The sequence below is a fragment of the Copidosoma floridanum genome, unplaced genomic scaffold (genome assembly GCF_036245765.1).
Source record: "Copidosoma floridanum isolate Cflo_tuat_1 unplaced genomic scaffold, Cflo_Japanese_pri ptg000017l, whole genome shotgun sequence".
Classification (NCBI taxonomy): Eukaryota; Metazoa; Arthropoda; class Insecta; order Hymenoptera; family Encyrtidae; genus Copidosoma; species Copidosoma floridanum.
This window is the reverse complement of record NW_028321894.1, coordinates 4,955,187-4,977,194: the sequence shown is the minus strand read 5'-3', so window position 1 is coordinate 4,977,194 and position 22,008 is coordinate 4,955,187. Positions and strand designations below refer to the sequence as shown.

Sequence of the window (22,008 nt, the reverse complement as noted above, 5' to 3'; positions counted from 1 at the left end):
TCTTGTTTTTCTCTCTTTCTTCCTCTTTCCGCTCCGCGCTTGAGCTCATCGCATGTTCCCTGTGTGCTTTTTTTTTGTTACTTCTTACGTTTTAACGTAATGGCGGGAGCAATTGGAAGCTCTGTGTCAGGTGGCGAGAACTGTGAGACGGAGGAGCTTAGCAGTTCTCTCATCCCAACTTTCTCCGAAAAGGGCGAGGGTCAGCCCCAGGAGGGGGCAGAGCAGAGTAAGGAAGGAGGTGCAGCGGCTGAATCACCTCGAGATGCGAACGATGGCCCAACTCTCGAGGCCTCGGGTGGATCAATAAGAAAGGACAAAATTAAGAAGAGAGTGAGCAGCAGTAAGTACTAAATATATATATTGCTTTAAAGACTCGGTATTTACGTACAGTGTTGTTGTCTTCAACTTATGCTCGTTTACCGTTCTCCTTAAAAGATTTGTGTCTTGTCTTAAGATGGAACAAGACAGTTTACTTAGGATTGCATGATTGAGATTTCCTTTAGTAGAAAGCTTCCCTTGTTCAGAGATTCGTGGAACTTGAGAACCGGCACGCGTTTGTTTATGTGAGGGAAGGGCCCGCATTGTGACAAAGGAGACGCGTTTTTCACTAAGCCTGCCAGCCTTCGCTAAGGGGGACGCCTCGAGACGAGGAGGGGAGGTGCGCACTTCGATTATGGCTTGCGTTCAGCTTAACTGAGCGTGCGCGTCTTCTCACGCTACGGCTAGTGGCGCGCGTCGTCACATTACTGATCCATTAATAATGATACAAAAAATTAAAGATATGAAAAGAAGTGACATAAAAATGAGCACATATCAAATATGTAACAAAATACATTCCGTTAGATTTGACCCCAAAAAGCAAAGTGCTACTAAATATTGTTAATTTTTTGATAAACTGGTAAGAGACTTTGAACTTGTTCGTAAAAAAAACAGTTTCCCCGAAGATGACAGAAAAGATACTTTCCATCATGCAATTATTGATGGAGTACTGGACGTAAGAATAGCCAATTTGAACAGGCTGTTTAAAAGCAATGATGGCTGATCTTTTAAGTACTTAAGCCAATATGTACTTAAACAAAAGGCAGAAGGGTCACTTCTAAGATTAACACAGGTACTGGAGGAAGCTGAGGTGGGGCGAACGCTGTACCGAGTCGAGGTGGGACCGGTGCTGGGCAAAGTCAAGGTGGGGCAAGCTCTCGACCAGCCACCAACGTAACTGCTTCTAACGTGGCCGCTGCTAGCACTGTATGCTACGAGTGCAATGATAACGAGCACTATTTGAGGGACTGCCCAAAAAAATGGCAGAACCTCAGGCGGTGCTACACCTGCCAACGGTTTGTGCAGAACCCGCGAGAGCACATAGGGAGGTGCAGAAGTAATTCTAACAAAAGTAACGTTTAAGATTTCAAACGCAACAGTGGTGGTGGTAACAATAAGAATAACAGTAATTTTAAAGATAGTAATAAACTAAAACTTAAAAACAGCATACAAATCATAACATCAAGAAAGCCACGTACAAGGAACAATAAGGTGCGAGCCTACATGTACAACTCCAGGCACAGGGAGAACATCTGGGATTTAGCCCTGGGCAGTGCAGTTTATGCCTACAATTAGACACGTCACTGGTCTAACAATATGATAGCCCCTTTAAAAATGTTTGCGCCCAATCAGAAGATTTGGCTGCGTCGCTTTTATCAAGATACAAAGAAACGCTGGAACTAAATTTGTTCCACAAGGGATACGAGTCGTGCTGGTTGGTTATACCACCACTGGCTACTCTTTCTTAAGACATAAATACGGAAAATTCTATGAGATTCGAGACGTGAAATTCCAAGAAAGACTCGTACTCAGAGATATCTGGGGAAAAGACAAAATAGCAAACTGGAAGGACCACAAGATAGATATTAAACAATATGAATGGTTCGTTAAGTTTGATAAGACTAGCCCTTGAGAGTCATTGGAAACAGAGGAAGAACCGGTAGCCAAGAGAAAGTGCGGTTGGCCCAAGAAAGTTAGAAAGCGTGGTCAAAAAGACCCTAAGCAACCCACTAGAATAAATGATACGAGCTTTGCAGAAGCCATTGACACAAACAAGTTGGATCAACTGCTTCAATCGAAGGTTGATGTTGACTGTTTAATCGCAAAAGTAGAAAATGAAATGACACATGCCCTGATTGCTGGACTGAAAAAAGATCTCGCAAACTACAAAGAAGATGTCGCATCTTGAGATCAAGATAAATGGTTCAGAGCAATTGACGAAGAACTGGAATCAGTGTGGAAAACCAAGTGTGGAAACTTGTAGAAAGACCAACCATAAACGCTGAAGGAGGCGAGCCAAACTTCATCAACTCTACATGGGTTTGAAAGATAAAAATAGACAAAGATGAAAACACGAAGTTCAAAGCGAGGTTGGTGATTTGTAGTTTTAAAGATAGGAACAAGTAAAATCTGCAAGGAACCTACCCCTCGGTGTCTGGGCTAGCTCTTGTAAGATCAGTTATATCAATGATTAAAAGATATAATCTGGAGACTTGCCAACTAGATGTCAAGACAGCTTTCTTACATAGATCTATCAAAGGAGAGATTAACATGTAGATTCCTGAAGGCCTGCTTGATGGCAACAGTTTCGAAAAAGCTAAGGTTTGTAAATTGGAGAAAGCTCTTTATGGACTTAAAATCAGCCCAAAAAGATGGAATGAGCGGTTTCACGAGACTGCATCTAAATTGAGACTACAGTCACATACGAATGAGCCCTGTCTCTATACACGGAGAAAAGCAGATAAATTTCTAGTCCTGATCTTATACGTAGATGATATGATAATAGCCAGCAATTGTGTAAGCAAAATGAATGAAATCAAGACTGGTCTGCAATCTGAGTTTGAGATGTCAGATCTTAACGAAATTGGCACATTTCTAGGCTTTAAAGTGGAAAGAGATAAAAAAAATAGTACAATTTCACTCACACAAACACCATACATAGACAAAAATCTGGAAAGGTTTAGATTTAACAACTCAAAACCACAAAGAACACCAATGGTGACAAATCAAGTCCTGAATCGGCAAAAAAAAGACAAACAATAATTGGCAGAAACTGGAGAACAGGAAAAAACTAAAACTGAAGAAAATGTACTTTACAGAGAAGCAGTTGGACGCCTGCTGTATCTGGATAATACAGTTAGACCAAACATCTCGTAATCTGTGAACGTACTAAGCAGACACCAAATTTGCCCAACTGAAGATGACTGAAGAATGGTCAAACAAGTCTTTTGATACCTGCAACACACCAGAACTCTGGGATTAACCTACAGAGGCAAGAAAAACAGACTGGAAGCATTTTCAGATGCGAGTTTGGTAGACTGTGAATTCCTAATTATGACAGGAGGATACCTCATAAGATTATATAGTAATATAGTGGCTTGGAAAACAAGAAAACAGAATTACGTTGCAATCTCAACCTGTAAGGCAGTATACGTGACGATGTGTGATGCAAGTCAGTAGCTGATAGAATTGGAACACTCAATCAGCCTAATATTGTCATATACTCTGTTGCCTGCGGACCTTTGGTGTGACAACAAAGCCGCTGGAGCAAGTGCTAAGATAGATGGTGGCAAAAGACTGAGACACATGACCGAGATAAGGGCTCACTACGTGAAGGAATGTATATCCAGAGAAAAAATAATCATTAAATGGATTCCATCCAAGAAACATTTAGCAGATATTGTTCAGTTTTGTACCTGAATATTTGCCGACAAACCTTTTCTAAATTTAAATTGCGTCACGTTCGTTATTCTTATATTAAAGTTGAAGTAATTTTCCGATCATACGCCTTCATCATCGCGTACATTTGCAATGCCCAAGAGACCGTTTTACCTTTACTCTTGTACCTTTATTTATCAATGTACTAGAAGTTTCTATTTTAACTTTTGTCTCTATAAATATTGCTCTGCGAGCATAGTATGTTAGTTAGCGCGCCGGGGCGGCAGAGGAAGCTTCTCTCCGCTTGCCTTCACTTGAGCACATTTTCATAATTTAAGCACTGTAAATATATTGTATAAATTTTTATCGCACATTTGCATTACATTCATTTTCCGCCGTAAACCACTTCCACCTCTACACGACTGAACTGGATTGGGAGCAGCATAAAACCCCTTCCCTCGTGAACATTTTTGGTAGCAGAGCGTGGTTCCAGGGACCGACGGTCAGTGCAGGAGTGGATATGTGCTAGTGCTCAGTGAAGCCTTGAATTTTGCCTTGACCATTTGATGCCGTGTAGGTGAACGCGCTCTCGCTAAGCTGCAGTAGTGAGTCATTCAAGGAATCAGAGTGTGTGCATGCTCTCCGTGCTTGAATTTGCCAAGGCGGGCGGTCGTTAGCTGCATACACTTAGCCCTATTATCAAGCGCTTCATCGTGACATCGACTGCTTCATGGCAGACGTCAAGAAACTCAAAATTTTATTTAAGCGTCAACAGGAGTTGTACAAAAGCATTAGCAATGCTTACGAAAACTTCAAGAAGCGCGGCAAGGATAAGTTCACTCGTGCAATCATCGAGAGCCGTATACAGCAACTACGAATAAACTGGGATGACTTCAAGGACAGTCATCTCAGGATTCTCAACATTGCTCCAGACGATACTAAGGACATCGGCTATTTCAATGAAAACAGCTCCGAAATCGCCGAAGAAGCTTACCTCGATTCGGCAGCTAATTTGGCTGAACAGCTCGGAAAACTTTCTGCATCGCCCGCATCAGACCCAGCTCCTGTTCCACCAGCTAACTCTCGCAACCTGCCGACCATTGCTGTGCCCACATTTTCCGGACATTTCAACGGCTGGCTCGAGTTTAAGGATCTGTTCTCTGCGATTATAGTCAACGATTTTCGACTTTCCAACGTCGAGAAGCTTCAGCACCTCAAGACGCATGTGCAAGTTGAGGCGGCTGAATTTTTGAGGACAATCCAGGTAATCGACGCCAACTTCGAGGCTGCATGGAAAAGGTTGGAGGATCATTATGCAAACAAGCGGCGCTTGGTTGCCGCGCTAACTCGCGATTTGCTAGCCGCGCCGGCTGTAAGCAACGAATCGTCGCTCGAACTCAAGGCATTGCTCAGTGGCACTGTAAATGCCTTGGCTGCACTTTAACAGCTTAAGCGTCCGACGGACCAGTGGGATGACTTGGTGGTCGCTGTTACAGCTCGGAAACTCGACGCTCGAACTTTCCGAGAATGGGAGTCATCGCTCAGCAGTACCCACGAGCCTCCTGCACTTAAAACGCTTGTGCGTTTCATTGAACAACGCATCTCGATGCTCGAGATCGTCGCGTCTTCTACAGAGAAGGCAATACGGAAGAAGGACAAGACGGCGTCTTCTACTTCGCACGCATATGCCGCCATTACGGAGAAATGCCGCTTTTGCCAAGGTGAGCATTTCATACTACGCTGTGCCGATTTCAAAACAAAATCGCCACATGAACGCAAACAGTTTGTTGAGGCCAAGAACATGTGCTATAATTGCCTTGGTGCTCACAAACTCGCAAGCTGCAAATCAAGCAAACGATGCCTAACTTGCAACGGGCATCACCATACGCTGCTGCACGAGAATCCTGCCACTACAGTGCATCTTGCATCTTCTGCATGGCCTGCTACACTCACGAAAGGGAGTCGCGTATCTTGTCATTGGATGGCATCGCCAGACTCTTCAAACACTACGCTGTTGCCTACTGCGCTCGTCCGAATTGAAGGCCCGGACGGACGCACACTCATTGCTCGTGCCATGCTCGACAATTGCTCTCAGCGATCCTTTGTTGCAAAGAGCCTGCTAAGTAAACTTCGCCAGGAATATGAAGAGGCCAGCATGGAGGTCATTGGCATCTGTGGCATCAAGACTCCGCGAGTTCATGGAAAAACTTACCTTACTCTCGCCTCCATGGTTAGCGACGGGAAGCTCACGTGCGAAGCTCTAGTGCTCTCGCTTATATCCAACTACAGGTCAGGAAACTTCAAGCTTCTAGGCGACTGGAAGTATCTACAGGGTTTGAAGCTCGCAGACGACTTTCGAGCCGATCTGACGTAAATCAAGTTGCTGCTAGGAGCTGATGTGCTTCCACGAGTTCTTCAAGAGGGCTTACGCATCGGAATACCTGGGACACCCATGGCCCAGCGCACCATATTCGGCTGGACGCTTTCCGGTCCATTACATTATTGACATTTTGAAAATACAGACTCTAAGTTTGTTTAACATAAGTGCAGTGCTAATTGTTAATACTCCGTTTACCCCGAACCGTAGTATGGCGGGCGGTATGTTCAGTTTTGTACCTGAATATTTGCCGACAAACCTTTTCTAAATTCAAATTGCGTCACGTTCGTTATTCTTATATTAAAGTTGAAGTAGTTTTTCAATCATACGCCTTTATCATCGCGTACATTTGCAATGCCCAAGAGACCGTTTTACCTTTACTCTTGTACCTTTATTTATCAATCTACTAGAAGTTTCTACTTCAACTTTTGTCTCTATAAATATTGCTCTGCGAGCATAGTATGTTAGTTAGCGCGCCACGGTGGCAGAGAAAGCTTCTCTCCGCTTGCCTTCACTTGAGCACATTTTCATAATTTAAGCACTGTAAATATATTGTATAAATTTTTATTGCACATTTGCGTTTTATTCATTTTCCACCGTAAACCACTTCCACCTCTACACGACTGAACTGGATTGGGAGCAGCATAAAACCCCTTCCCTCGTGAACAGATATTTTTACAAAACCCCTGCCGTTCGAGCTGCATGAAAGACTAACGAAAGAAATTTTGAATGTTAACTAGTGTAAATTGCATGATAATTAAACTTGAACTTGAGATAGTGAAATTAAAAAATTGATAATAGATGGATAAAGATAGTAGACATGCCGATTAATGTATTTTTCTTTGTATGTTTTAGCTCATCGTAATCATTCACAATGAGTGATCAAGAAGCCCACGTTCTCTACATCCTCAGCTAATTCATTATTCATTCATACTAAGTGTAATTAATCAAATATGTCCTTTCTTTTTATTTTATTAAATTCAGATACGAACAGGAGAAAGTGTTAGATGTATTGTTAGCGCTTGTAACTGAATTATCACGCATGCATAACAGCAAAAAGACGAGACACCGTGACGCTGCTCTTCAGCGTCAAATAACTACAGTTTGCTCACTCTCGTGTGATCAGGCAGTTTGTTCGTACACGCACTCTCTGTCTTCGTATAACCTTAATATTTCATCCTAACTTTTCAGTTCGCTTAGCTACTAAACTCAAGATAGTAAAGTGTTGAAGATAGTTAAGACTTAAGATAGTGACAATAAATGTGTCTGTGTTTAATTATAAATTACGACTGTTGTACATTTATTTACCCAATTTCCTACTCATAAATCCATTCTGCTAACAAAAATCATGACGTGTAACATCATCGTGCAATTGTCAACGCAGTCTACAAGATCATCGCTTAGTGGTTGACCTATTTAAACTGAAGGCCTCTTTTACTTGCTCTGATGCTATAAAAATGCACAATCGAGAGGAAAAAACGCTTTCTTCACGTCTATCACCTATCTGTTAAAGTTTTAGTCAACTCTTAAATCTCGTGACTCGCGAGTACATTATATACGTAAGGCATAACATGTTGGCTCAGGCAACTCGAGTGCGTATCGAGGACATCAATTATATCGGACTACGCTAAGAAGCGAGGTACAGCAAAGGAGTCCCGCTGAAAGTGATTCCGGAAATAGCAAAGAAAGCAGAAATCGCAACATCCTACTGACCATGAACTCGTTTGTGTAGTTTAAGAAAACACTGACGGTTACGGCACGAAGTATTAGGGAGCTCCAAAGCAGCAGTAACAATAATCAGTGATAGATGTAAGTAAAATATCAGTAATAAAATTTACGCTGAATCTTGTTACAGTGACCCAATTAAATTGTATTTAAAAGGAACAATTATTATTTAATTGCTTTAATAAAGAAATACATCAATTACCTATATTATTAAAATAAAGATTATTATTCAATACAAAAAAATAGAACAGATAAAGCTCACGAGCTGAAATCTAAGAACTCCTTGAATGGCACTTAAATAAAACAGTTAAGATCAAACTCTGATTAAGTCAGGTCATAACATTTTTTTTGCTTTTTGTTCTTAATTTATCATTTTTTATCTTACTTTAAACAAAACTTATCACGTAATGGTAATCAACCAGAAACAGGACTAAAACTTGACCCAAAGCTAAAAAGTCACGTTTTTTCGTTATATCTGACAATAAAAATGCATAGTTAACAGTGTAAATAAAAATTGTACTGCATTTTTAATTGCCTAATACAAACTTAAGATCAAAGAACAAAAGAGAGTATTAGGGATGCTGTGTGGCCAAATATGTTTTTTAAATTTACAGAATTTTCGATAAAAAGTTTACTCAATGTTTTTCATAAAATATTGAGTTTTAAACTTATTTTTCTTATTTTTCGAATGCCATCAAATTTGCCATTTCTAAGAAAAAAGGATGGGGGCTTTATAGGAAAAATAGTATTTACCACACAAGCGCCATCACTCCATGGCTACCATAGGTCCCTCTGGCCCTGCTTCGTAGGTCCTTCGGACCGCAAAATAGCCTAGGAGACAACGGCTTTTATCCGACGAAGACTACTATTTCTGACTATGGGCCTAAAGTGCCACTTAGCAACCTCGGGCCACAGTTTGTGCCCTTTTTAGTACTTGGGGCCCATGGGCAGGAAAGTTATTGTGCCGGCCCATACAACTTTTTGCCCTGGGGCCTGAAGTGATTTACTGGGCACAAAGTGTGTTCACGGTTGCAAAATTTCACTTAGTGCCCTCAGTAAAAAGAACATTATACGTGACTAGGGCATTAACATACATCAATCGCATCTTTTAGGCACTCATAATAGTACGATGGCTGATCAGCTTATGAGTATGAAAGCTAGTCATTCACATTTTTTGAGCTAATCAACCCCCGTCTGCGCCCTAGGGCATGCTAAAATAATTTTTTTACTTTTGAATAATGAAAAAATTAGGATTTAAACTTTAAGTATTAGTTATCTGTCAGAACGATTGTCCATGATACTTGCAAATAATACTGTCTTTCTTTTAAAGTACTTGTTAGAGGATTCGAGCAATTGTATGGCTTTATCTCTTTACATACGCTTATTATGTAATTCCAGTAATTTCTGATACTTTTAAAAAATAAAACAGAGATGTAAAATTTTTCTCTACATGTCATACAACTGTGTGACTTTTTCGTGTCTATTTGTGTATCATTTTTTCATTACATGACAATGAATTTTAACACATAATGAAGCTTTTGACATAAAGTTTTAGTGGTCCTAAATATCAAATTGAATCTATTGTTTCTGTAGAAGAAAGAGAATTTGCGTCATATCTTAAATCTATAATACAAGATTTAATAAATGCTAAAGTATTCGTTGAAAGTCTTGAATCCTTAAATTTTAAAGAGTCAAGTCTGTTTTATAATGCTTGTGTAGTTAAAAACGACATTAATGATGGTGAGGAAAAGTTTATTGTTGAAAACCAAAAGTGTACATCCTACATTGATTTTAATTACAAAAAACAAGCTGTAGACATTTGGAAGTCTGAAAAACGACAAAAGAAATTTAAGACTGTTTAAAATCATTTAAAAAAAGTAAAGAATAGGTCTCACTTATAAAGATAAGAGACACGAATTTCTGAAGGTGGCTTATGGTTAAAAAAATTGAAGAACATATTAAGTTGCATATTATAACGCTTTAAAGGTGCTCTTCAACATTTCACTGTATCCATGATCTAAAAAAGTGGGCCTTCGATGCTCGCAAAAAAATTGATTCATGCGATAAAATCTTTTAAGCATCTCCAAAATTCATACAAAATTTTCAAAAAGAACACAGAACCCTATGAAGAAAAATTAATCAGTTGATTACCAAATCTAAGCCAACAAGAAAGAAAGAATTAGTTCAAAAGACAAAGGATTTTGTAAGCGAATTAAAATCAGAAATGTTCATTTCCAAGTAATACATATGATTCCGATCAATCTGAATTCTCCTTAGACATGCACGTAGAGTGAACTTTATTGCTTATTGGAACCCTTAAAGTGCAATTATTAGCTTAATTACCTAATTTTTTAATACATAGTAACACGAACCAGCCGTTTGTTTTAGCCAAGGGTCTTTTAAAGACACTTATTTTAATGGTCATGCAAGAAAACAATAGATAGTTTAGTCCTATGGTCGAAGAAACTTTATTTACAGCTATCATCATTATAGTGTTTGCCTAAACATCTGGTATGCTAACAGCAGATTTATCAATAGAGTGGTTCAAAGAGATATTTTTAGTGAACATTGGTGATGATTCCTTATTATTAATAAATTCTTAGAGTGGTCAAGGTTAGAAAAAGTTTGTTACTGATAAAATGAATCAAGAAAAAGTAAAAGTTATCACTATACCAGCAGGTACAACTGGAATGGTTCAGCCACTTGATGCGTATGGTTTTTGCCCGTGAAAGAACTTTGTTAAGTATTTCCGTATTCTTATAATGCTACATTTATATAATATTAACTTAGACAGTAGCAATGATATTTTAAAGTTACAGTCTCGTGTACACAACTAATTTTCATCACCGCGATTCACCAACATGTTTTAATACGCTTGGAACAAAAGCGAGTGCATAACCGAAGTACCACGAAAATGTGAAACTCCAGTTCAATATTGTTTGGATAATTACAATTTATTATGTGAAAAGTCTTGTGAAATAGCTATAACAAGGTGCAGTTGGCGTACGACGTCGTTTTGCATGAATCACTTTTTTAAATTAGGTGGTGACGGTACTATACATTATTGCAAAAATTGTCAGAGTTAAAATGATAATTTAAAATTTAAATTTTGCACAAAAAAAATAGAGATTATGTGAAAACATTTTTACTATTATTGCTTATAATACGTTAAAAAACTTTGAATAAGAAAAACAAAAACCAGTAGGCAGTCATGGGACTGCTGACAGAAGTTAACATTCATAACTATAAATAATATTTTCACTTACGTTCTGAAATGAATTAGTGGCTATCCAAACTATGTAGCTGGAAATTCTGGAAATTATGCGATTTATTATGAAAATATTTGTTTTTAAATTCTACTACAATAGATACAACATAATTTAATTAATAACGAAGAGGAATAACGTGACGACAGTTATTTGCTAATATATATGTGTATGCGTATGTGTCTGGTTATACAGTTTATAGGAGCTTAGTTACTACTAGTGACTTACTAATAACTTGTTTGCACTACAAAATGCCACGCACGTGTGCAACTACGTAGTTGAAGCTTAACTGTTGAACTTGCATCGGTAGCTGGTATAAGTACTATTGGATGTACACTATAACACTATACACTTATACAGTAGTAATGTAACGTACAGTATACAGTTTACAGTATACACATTGCATTGCACTTTGCGTGACTTATTTATCTATTTATTAGACCACTCAAATTTATTTCTTAACAAGTTCTAATTTTTAAACTTGTGGACAGTGGGTGCTTAGGTACCTAAGGATGAAATTATACTTCTGTGGGATTATATGACACATAACATAATTGTAAATATAAATGTACCACCTATAAAAAGATATTGTGTACAAAGGTGGTGCAATCATCATTGGAATAAGTATATCAACGTTAGTTGGGTGTGGTTTCATTAAATATTTTAATATTCAATTAGTAAACCATTATGAACAATATATTATGTCAAAATTTAATATAAACAGTAAGGAGGCTGGCTAGTACAAGCGAAGTATGAGACTAAGCACTTTCATCAAATCCTCCGATGGTTTCAAAGCAATTTCCTGAAAAAATTAACGATAAGTAAAGAGATTTTTATCATAACATAATATAAAAGTTGCTCTGCTAATAGATACTAATTCCAAAATTTTCTAAAAATTCAATAAAATACTTGTTCCTTTAATTTATAATCAAACTAAATAAACTAATACACAGTAGATAACAATATACATTAAAAATAAGCAACGAACAACTATACGACGAATTGAAGTTATCCAATTTCTTAACTGGGCACCCTCATACAAAAATAAGTAAGGGCCATAGGCAGTACATGAAAAGTCAAGAGCTTAAATCTTATTGGAAACTGTTTTTTTTTTTTTTTTTTTCAAAGAAACGAGTTAAAATAAGAAGTAAGTAAGATTCAAAGTGTGCACTACTATTGTGTGGCATGGTCTGGTTGGATTATGTTGTTGTGTGGTGTGGTGCGACGATTTTAGGCGGTGTAAGGGGACCGAAAGTACGTCAAGAGGGATGGGGTGAACGGGAAGAATTGAGCCAAATTCACCTCCGTTACACTTTTTCTCAAGGTCACCAAACTGTAATCGTTAATTTACTTTGTAGGGCAGAATGTGCCTATAGAAGTATAACTTTAAACAAAACAGGTGTGGATCTCGGGACCCCCAACAGATGTACAACACGAAAGAACATGATGTTTAACTCAAGTATTTAAGTGTCTATAATGTAGATAGTGATTTTTGTTAGATTAGAGACATCTTCTCCAAGGCTATTTGGTGGCCTAAAGGACCTGCGAAACAGGGCCCGAGGGACAGAAAGCAGCCTCAGAGCCATGGTGCTTATGTGGTGAATCCTATTTTTTCTACCTTGCGCACACTAGCTCTTCGAAATGCGTAAGGTAAGAAAAGTACTTACTTTTTTCGACCATAAGAAATCTCCATTTCTTATTATTATATTAAAAAGACAGTTTATTTATGAATATTTATTCTTATCAGTAAATATTAGAAATTAGGAAAAAGCGAGTTATGTTTATTTTTTTTTGTTCAAAAGCAAATTAGCAACAAGAACAAAAAAAAACCATGATACATGACGAAAAGTATATATACTACCTCCCTACACATGTAGATTCATACATTAGCTTAACAACCATTCGTGTGTATTACTTTCTCTGTCTCTCTGTCTCTTTTCAGACACCTGTTTACAACGCGTAGTTGCACACGTGCGCGATATTTGTTGGCACTCTTCTAAAGACAAGTTAAGATAGAGTTTCAATAAACACAATTAACAGAACCTAAAAGAACTTCTTATAATGATCAAATATTAATAGTTTCGAATAATCCCGTTCACAAAGAAAAAATTTTTTTTAAATGATAAAAATATGATACAAGTTGAAATGTTGATTCATCATTTCCTACAAAAGCTAAATATAAAAGAAGCAATGAAAAAGGCCTACCTGTATGAGTGCAATAGAGAGAGAGAGAGCAAGAGAGAGAGAAGGAGAGACAGAGAGCATGAGTGCACTAGCAGCCCGATCAGAAGCTTATTAAAGATACCTACACTAAACGGAAGGACTTCATAAGGTATGCCTACTGAGGACCTACAGAGGCAAAATGACGAAGAGTTATTGAGGCCCTTTTACCTATACTTGATAGCCTATCTTAACCTTTCGAGATATATATATGTGTGTGTGTGTGTGTGTGTGTGTGTGTGTGTATAGAGAGATAAATTATGCGGACAATCAGATGTATGTTAGGGTTATCTATACTAGAGGGGCTGACGCCACCCTGCGCACTCCTTCCGCCAACCCCCCCACTAACAGATTGAGTAGACAAAATAACGAAATTACTCGTGTAATTATCAATGCAGGCTGAGAAAAAGTTCACAACAGCAGAGTACGTGACTCACAAAGGAGTTCATGAAACAGATAATAACATACATATTAATTTTCTAATACAATCTCAAAATAGTATCAGAGATGGTCTTTTACCACACGAATTAAAATTAAAAATAAATGCTGTAGTAATGTTAATCAGAAGTTTAAGCATATCAGACAGTCTCTGTAATAATACAAGATTCAAAATAATCAATATATTTAAGTATCATATAGAAGCAGAAATAATAACGGGAGAAAAAAAAGGAAGCAATGTTTATATTCCTAGAATAACATTGAATACTGGCACCTCATCATCATTACCTTTTGTCTTCTATAGAAAACAGTTTCCCTTTGTATTAGCATTTTCTATTTTCATCAACAAATCACAACAACAGAGTTTTCATTCCGTAGGATTGCACATTGAAAAACCTTTATTTTCTCACAGAATATTATACGTTACTTCATCAAAATGTAAGAATCTAAAAAGAATTTTTATTCTTATCAAATCCGAGAATAAATCAGTAACAGAATGAATTTTTGTATTGAAAGCTCAAATGGGCTTGGCTATTTAATTTTTCCTTCTCCTAAACTCTGTCTTTTTGTAAATAAAGTCCTCAGTTAATCAAGAATCTTATACTTGGGTAACGTACACATGGACCAGAAAAATATTGAAAATATAAAAGTTTGATTAAGTTAATCAAATAATGGTACTTCAGAGACATTTAGTAAGTAAAGGGGAGTGAATAGATAGAGGGAGACCTATGATCAGTGACTTGAAAAACCGTTAAAACGAGGTATGACTTAGGTACTAAATTGCGTATATTTTTTAACACTTATGATGGTAAAACTTTGAATAACTAAGTATTTAACTGAGGGGTCAGTGGAAGGGAAGGTGGAGGGGCAGTTAAATAGTAGTAAAGAAAGTCTTTTTTCACACAAATTAGATTTAAAAATCAACGCTATTGTTATATTAATACAAAACTTAAACATATCTGAAGGACTTTGCAATGGTACAAGATTATGAATTACAAAATTGTTCAAATACAACATCGAAGCTGGAATAATCTCAGGTAAAAAAATGAAATAAAGTCTTTAGTCTAACTATAACACTCAATAGAAACAATTCTTCTTTACTAATATTTATATTGTACAGAAAACGATTTACATTTATCTTAACTCTTCCTATGGCTATCAATAAATCTTAAGGTCAAAGTTTTGATGTCTTAGGGTTGTACTTTAGAAAACCGTTTATTTTCTAATGGGCAATTATATGTTGCACTGTCTAGATGTTGAAACGAAGAAAAATTTTTTATCCCAATTAAATCAGAAAACAAATTTGAAATTAAAAATATTGTTTGGAATGAAATTTTAGAGTAACAAAAAAACTATTCTACAGTTCATTACTATTTTTATACTCTCTTGCAAATCTTATCTTTCATCAAAAAAGCAAATTTCAGTACCGTCTTGTACCCAGATTTATGTCATCATAAACAATCCGTTTTTTGTTACATGTTTTTAGATACGCCATCATGGATGAAAAATTTTATCAGTTTGATAAATGTAACTCAAAATTTTCAAATCAAGAGTGTCTATCATCGCACGAAAAAATTCACAAAAAAAATTTTTTGTATGTGATCTGTGTATCATTATAATATTAAACAAGAAAAACTATTTGCGTCACACAATGGAATGCCAAAACATTGAAAAAATTTCAAAAAGTATTAAATGCGAAAAAAGTTTAAAAAGAAATCATCACTTACAGAGACATTTGAAAAGTCATGAAAAAAACGTTCAAAAAAATATTTGACAAAATTGTGGAAAAGGTTATGTAGGGTTAACTTAATTTTTCATTTTTATTGTAAAATTATTTTAACAAGCTCTAACACCTCAAAAAAATGTCGGTGCTCTTTTGAGATCATAAATAACAATTTTAAATTTACTGAGTCAATTTTTAGTATCAAACTGTCTTACAATCATGGTAACAAAATAAAGTGAATTTACGGGTGTACGGTAGATGATGCGCTTACCCCTAAAAGCAGAGCACCTAAAAAGACATTTTAGAGTATGTAGTCAAAATAAACATCGTAAGTAAGATAATTGTAACAAAATTTGTTGTTATGGTCAAATAAAATTATATGTGAAAATTAGACCACTTATAACAGTTAATATACAAGGCTTTACTAATATATTTACAATGTATATGGAGAAAATGGGGGGAAGATGGGGGGAGCTGAGGGGGAGCTGAGGGGGAGCTGAGGGGGAGCGGGGGGAACAAAACCTCGCTCTAACTCTTACGACTATATAATATAGTAAGTTATATGGTGCGTGCGTATGTGTGGGTACTTTAATTGTTGTAGCGCTTCTCTGAATAACTGATAACTTATTTGTAAATGTCTATATAATTAAATGTTTAATAATTATTGCTAGATACTAAGAATTACTTATTATAATAATGTTATCTATGTATGACATTATAAAAACGAATGGTTTTTTTTTCTTTGAGTTTTGATTTAGCTATTATGAACGATTATCGATTGTTGTGAAGTTATTTAGGTATGCTATTTTGCCACAAAATTTGTAAAAAATCAATGTGGTAAAATGAGACAGCATTTACAATGATCAGACTATGATTTTATTCTTTATTTATGTAGATGTTCTCAGGTGGATGTTACATAAAGTATAATGGGCTTTCTATACATACACTAAAGATGTATTTTATATGACTAAACGGACGAGCATTTAGGCTATAAAAATAACCTTGCATTTGGAGCATTTCGAATAAAAAGTCGCTTGCGTATCTATTGCGCATATAGATCCGAACATTTGGATACATCTTTAGTTTTGTGTCCATGTTAGTTGATACGCATAATCTATGCAGAAAATTTGAAATATTGTAAGCTAAAAACAAGTCTAAAATTAATTATAAATGTAATATAAGTAAGAACTTGGTCCACTTGTGTTCAATGCAAAAATAATCCTTATACATGTAGGAGACGTTAATATACTTTTTTTGTAAGCAATTACTCGACTTTTCCTAGGAGATCATGTAGCACTCTCAGTCTTTAAATTAAAGAAACATGTCCTATTTTTGATAACAAAAAGTAAAAAAAGTATTTAGGACTCAAGGGATAAGTTTAGTATCAACTCAAGGGTATATTGCTAACTCTACCCTTGATTTTGGTAGCAACTTATACTTGGAAGGGATCGCCATACTTTCGCCCCTCATGGAGTGATGACCTACTTACGACTACAGGCAAATGTCTAATGTATACAATAAGTTTTCGTTCTTTATTAGTATTATTGTATGAAATTTGAAGTTAAAGAACTTTATTTTGCTTACAAAATGTTAAACTTTATGAATTTTTTTCTGGAAAACTTTAAATTTAATAAAAAATAAATAAAATTAATTTTCAAGTCAGTATTTAATGTAAAATATAATGATTACTTTCAAACCAAAATTTCATGGATTTGTAAACTATATTTAGCTATACTGGACTCACCATGTAGTTTTATGCTTACTGAGCTTAAATTTTCATAAAGCAACCCAAGAGACGATACAATTTGTCTTCATGTTGTAACTCATAACTTTTTAGTGTCAGACATGATGAAAAGTCGTTACTTTCCCACTTTTGGCCTGTTCCTGGTCAATTACCATTATGCAACTAATTTGGTTTGAAGTATGGTAAAAAATGATACAATAAAATATAAAAATGTGAAAGAACATGTAAGCCATTGTATTAGTTTAGTTAGAAAGATTAAAACACTAAAATTTTCATAAATTACATCCAGATTTTTTTTTGTTAATTATGTTCTATCAGAAGACTCTTATTAAGTAGGTATTCGTTAGACTATTTATATCTCTTATTTATTTTACAGCAAAATAAACAATGTAGCAGTTTAAAAAAAAATTTTTATTTTTTTAATGTTACTGACAGGATAGAGACCTAAGGTGGGTCAAAAAGTTTGCAATATTAAGGATATTATTTGCTAATGTAGTGCTGTCTTAAGCTGAAATGTAGACATAAAAACTTTTTTTTTCTTTGTTAAGATGAAATACTTCATATATTTTTAAGAAACTTACCAAGTTTTGACAACTATTTTTTTATAAGTTTAAATTTTTTTACTATGCTGTAGCACTGCATTGTTTTCTGTCTAAGTTAAGTTTTGTAAAGCTACAGTTATCTTGGTAGTTTATAAAAGTAGATATTAATTATTTGATCTAAAGAAATCTCTACTCTTGTTACAGTAAGATACTATTTAATGAGTATTTCGTGGTAATAAAATTTTGTTACACTGATTATATATTTGTTAAATTTAAGTTTTTTTAACGTGGTTTTGCTAAAACTAAAGTATGATTGTCAGTGTGACAAAAGAAACAAAATAAGAAGTTTATCTATAAGTTTCTATATTTTGTATTGCGTATAATGTAGCAAGAATTGATAACATTTATTTTTATATGGTTCATAATGAAATTTTTATCTAGTTAATTACTTAATTTTGACTATAATTTTGAAAAGAAAACGAAATCAGCATACGCAATAACGGTCTAATTACGCTGCAGAAAGTAACACGTATCAACAAGTATATAAGTAACAATAATCATCCATATAAAACCCTCACAATAGTATTATGCTTCACAAAAGCATCTTTTAAACATATTTTGATAAGTACGGGTAAAATTTAGCTCTGCAATATCACAATCAGCAGCGTTCCTAACCATTGCCCCAGATCTTAAGATTAAAATTCGAGTAACGGGAAAAAGTTTTTTAGAATTTAAAACTTATTTCTTTATTAGTATGTATAAAACCAAACAAATCTTAAAGGGCATTAAAAACTTACAACTATTTTAATCCTATAGTCTAGATCACAGAAAAAATTCTGGATTTAGATTACAGCTCCTTCTGTAAGGGTAGCCTTGATTTAATATAATGAGGTGCTTGCGTTTCTTCCAAAAAACGGAGCAGAATACCCTGGATAACCAGTGGCTGTCCATCCAAAACTTACCTTAGACCATGAAAAGGGGCTACAAAGCTTCTCCAATAGCAAGAGAAAGCCCCGGAAGCATTATCTAATTGCAAGTGATTGCATTAAAGCCATCATCTAATTACACAAGAGTGCTCTAAGACTGTCATTTAATATCATAAGATATGGCTTGTCCAATAGCACGAACTGCGCTAGAACCACTACTGGTGTTAATGCACTATGCCAGAGCCACTGTTACTTATCCACTTTAAAAATCTCTAACTTTAACATGAAAAAGCGATAACAGAAAAGTACTTAGCATCAAGATACTTATGCCATAGTCTGCTGAAAATTAATTTTTTAAATTATTTGCACAATATAAGAACTAATTTATTTTAAATTTTCTATTGTGCAAGAAACATCCTATCTTGTGACAATAAAGAATTTATTTTTACACTTTTTCTAATAGCCATGATATTAAAACTGGCTTATTGCGTGATTAAGACTAAGCTGATAAAGTTATAATTGTAAAAAAATTAAATTAGTCATCAGATTAATCCATTAGAAACAAGTTCCATCAAGTAAATACAACTTAAAAGGTACAAATTACTACATCATAATGATATGATTTAGCAATTTCTATAACAAATAAACTTTAAAGCTTTATCACTACAAATAAATTATTTAACTTTTTTGAACATTTTATTAACAATTTACATTCTTACACCATAACGAGGGAAATGCTCCAACATCAGTTCATAATTAAGTAGATAAAGTTGATACCAAAGTTCTTAGATACTATTACCTGATAAAGCATTTTAGTAGTTTTTAAATTACTTTCAATAACAATTTTAATAATTTATACATTTTATCTAAACAGTCTCCTATTTTGTATTTGCAAAATATTTCAATTTTTTTCGTTGTAATATGATTATCATTAACTTTCTCTGTTAATTGAATACTTGATTTTAATAAACTGATAACAATGAAGCACAACATTCTTTTTAGATTCATTTTATCATCAGCTTACTAGAATAACTCCGGAAAATACTGTTTCATATCAATGATGGATCAGAGCATCTAGTTTATTATAACAATTTACTTATCTTGATACCATTAAAATGGAATCAGATAAGGTACTCATATTTAACTTATACTTTTTATGTTTACAAAATAGTAACTGGCTGCTATGAACAATAAAGGTTTTATTGATAGACAAAAATATGTAAAGTTTCTAACTTTTATTTTTTAATATGTGTACAATACTAGTTAAATTATTCTAATTGCGTATTAACTTTTTTCAGCCCATTCCTTGTTATGGTGACTTTTCAAGAAGATAACGAGGATTTAGTTAATAACATACCTGTTTGCAGGACAGAAGCAAGAACACTATGGAGTATAGTGTATATTATAGCTGTTTTTTTTTTTTTTTTCATCTTACCTGCAGCTATATTACTGATTATCTATTCTCTAATAGTTTATCAGCTCAAACAGACGACAGTTCTAAGATGCATATCCATAGTGACAGTAATAAAGACTAGAGATCAAATCGTACGAATGCTTTGTATGATTATACTTACATTTTTTATATGCTTATTGCCTCTACGACTAATGGTTATGTGGATACTAATGAGCCAACTAGATGCAATTATTGATTTTGGAGTAGAAAAGTACTTTTGTCTATTGTATTTTTCAAGATTAATGTTTTATTTAAATTCTGCTGTAAATCCAGTAGTCTATACTTTGATGTCTTTAAAATTTAGAAAAAAACTGGTATCCATTCTAAGGAAATAAAAGCTTGAGCTCGCTCTTAACATAAAATAAGCCTATGTTCCATATACTTTTTTATAAAGGGCTGACCTACTACTTAGCCGACTGAGCCACTGCGTGCTTAATGATATAATTATAGCTAAGGAAATAAAAATGATAATTTCTTGATATAAAATTTAACTATTTAAATAAAGTTCTAGTAGATCATCGTTGCATAAGTACAGGGCACAAAATTTTCCTTTTTTAATAACTTGCTTTTTAAACTACATGCAATCCTTCCCTAAAAAGAAGTTGTAAGCTGGCCTAATAAGATTTGTTGAAGGATTTGATCAAATAAAAATATTAAGGTTATATAAGAGATTTTTGCTTCAGTTAAGGGTTTGTCAGTCAAGAACGATTTCTTTATTGAAAGTAAAACAAAGTTACAAGGTGCTAGGCCAGGTACAATGTTCTTTTTTTCTGTAGTAGAGTCTATAGTGATGTATGGTACGGTAAGCCAAGATGTGTATGCCACAACGATGGACAGAAAGCAGAGCAAAAAGAGATGCCATGAAAGAAAGGGCTTATATGCAATTTCTATGCATTGATGAGAAAAGATCTCTACGAATTAATTAGACTATAATGTGGTTTTTTTGTGAATCTAGTAACAAGTAAGATGTATTCATTTAACATCTAGTAAAAGTTTTAACCAACTTCAGTTAGGTGTGTACGGACTGTCTCTGTATTAAGTATAAAAATAATGTTCAACAAACAATTTCATTGAAACAGTTGAAGAAGTCTGTCCAAATTATCTACAAGAGAATAATATACTATGATGATGTTGATAAGCAGCGACCGTGTGTTCTGAAAATTATTTACTTATAAAATTATTTCATTTTACGATAGTAAATTGAATTTGTATTTGTTTGAATAACAGCTTAATCGTTATTGTGAGAACAAATTTATTCATTCCTGTACAAGGTAATATAAGTATCGTACGAAACTTAAAATCTCAATTAGTTGTGTACCAAAATGCTAAGTAAATCCATGAAAACTTATCCTTATTGTGCTTTATGTACATGTATGAATTTGCAATTTTTTTTAGAAGTTGACCATACAGGACGTATAGAATATAGACTAAAATGACGTAAATAGTTATTATCTATAAAATAAAAACTTTTATTTTTAAAGCTTTTAGAATTGTTACTTAGTTAAAACAATTTAATATTATCTTACCATAAGGTTGTAACTTTCACGTTTGAATGTAACTTGTGTCCCTATTCATATCTTAACAAACACAATGTATTACAAACCTTTAATTACGACTAGTGATTTCACGAGTGGTAACGTTACTAGTAAAAATATTTCACTTGAAGTCACAAACCAATGAACACTTGTAATTGAGAGTTTCTGAGCTTGCATACTGTAGGCATCAGTTCTAACGAACGCTGTTTTCACTGTTTCTTACATTTTCAGCAAGTCAGCACTCAAACCGTACCTAAAAAATGTCTTCTTTTACTTTCTTTGAGTTTGGGTCTATTTTGTTTACAGTTTTTGCCATTATGATTAGTCGCTGTTAAATATATATCAACAGACTTAAAATTCTTA

General features: G+C 34.7%; 1 protein-coding gene across 1 annotated transcript in view; it reads left to right on the top strand.

Annotated features, from left to right (window-relative positions):
- The window catches only part of LOC106637831 (growth hormone secretagogue receptor type 1-like), a 491,009-nt gene that overhangs the window by 467,924 nt on the left and 1,077 nt on the right, over window positions 1-22,008 (top strand). Inside the window, exon 5 of the mRNA XM_089592447.1 lies at window positions 19,956-20,424. Within this exon, the coding sequence (XP_089448573.1) occupies window positions 19,956-20,424 (469 nt within the window). The remainder of the gene's footprint in view (window positions 1-19,955; window positions 20,425-22,008) is intronic.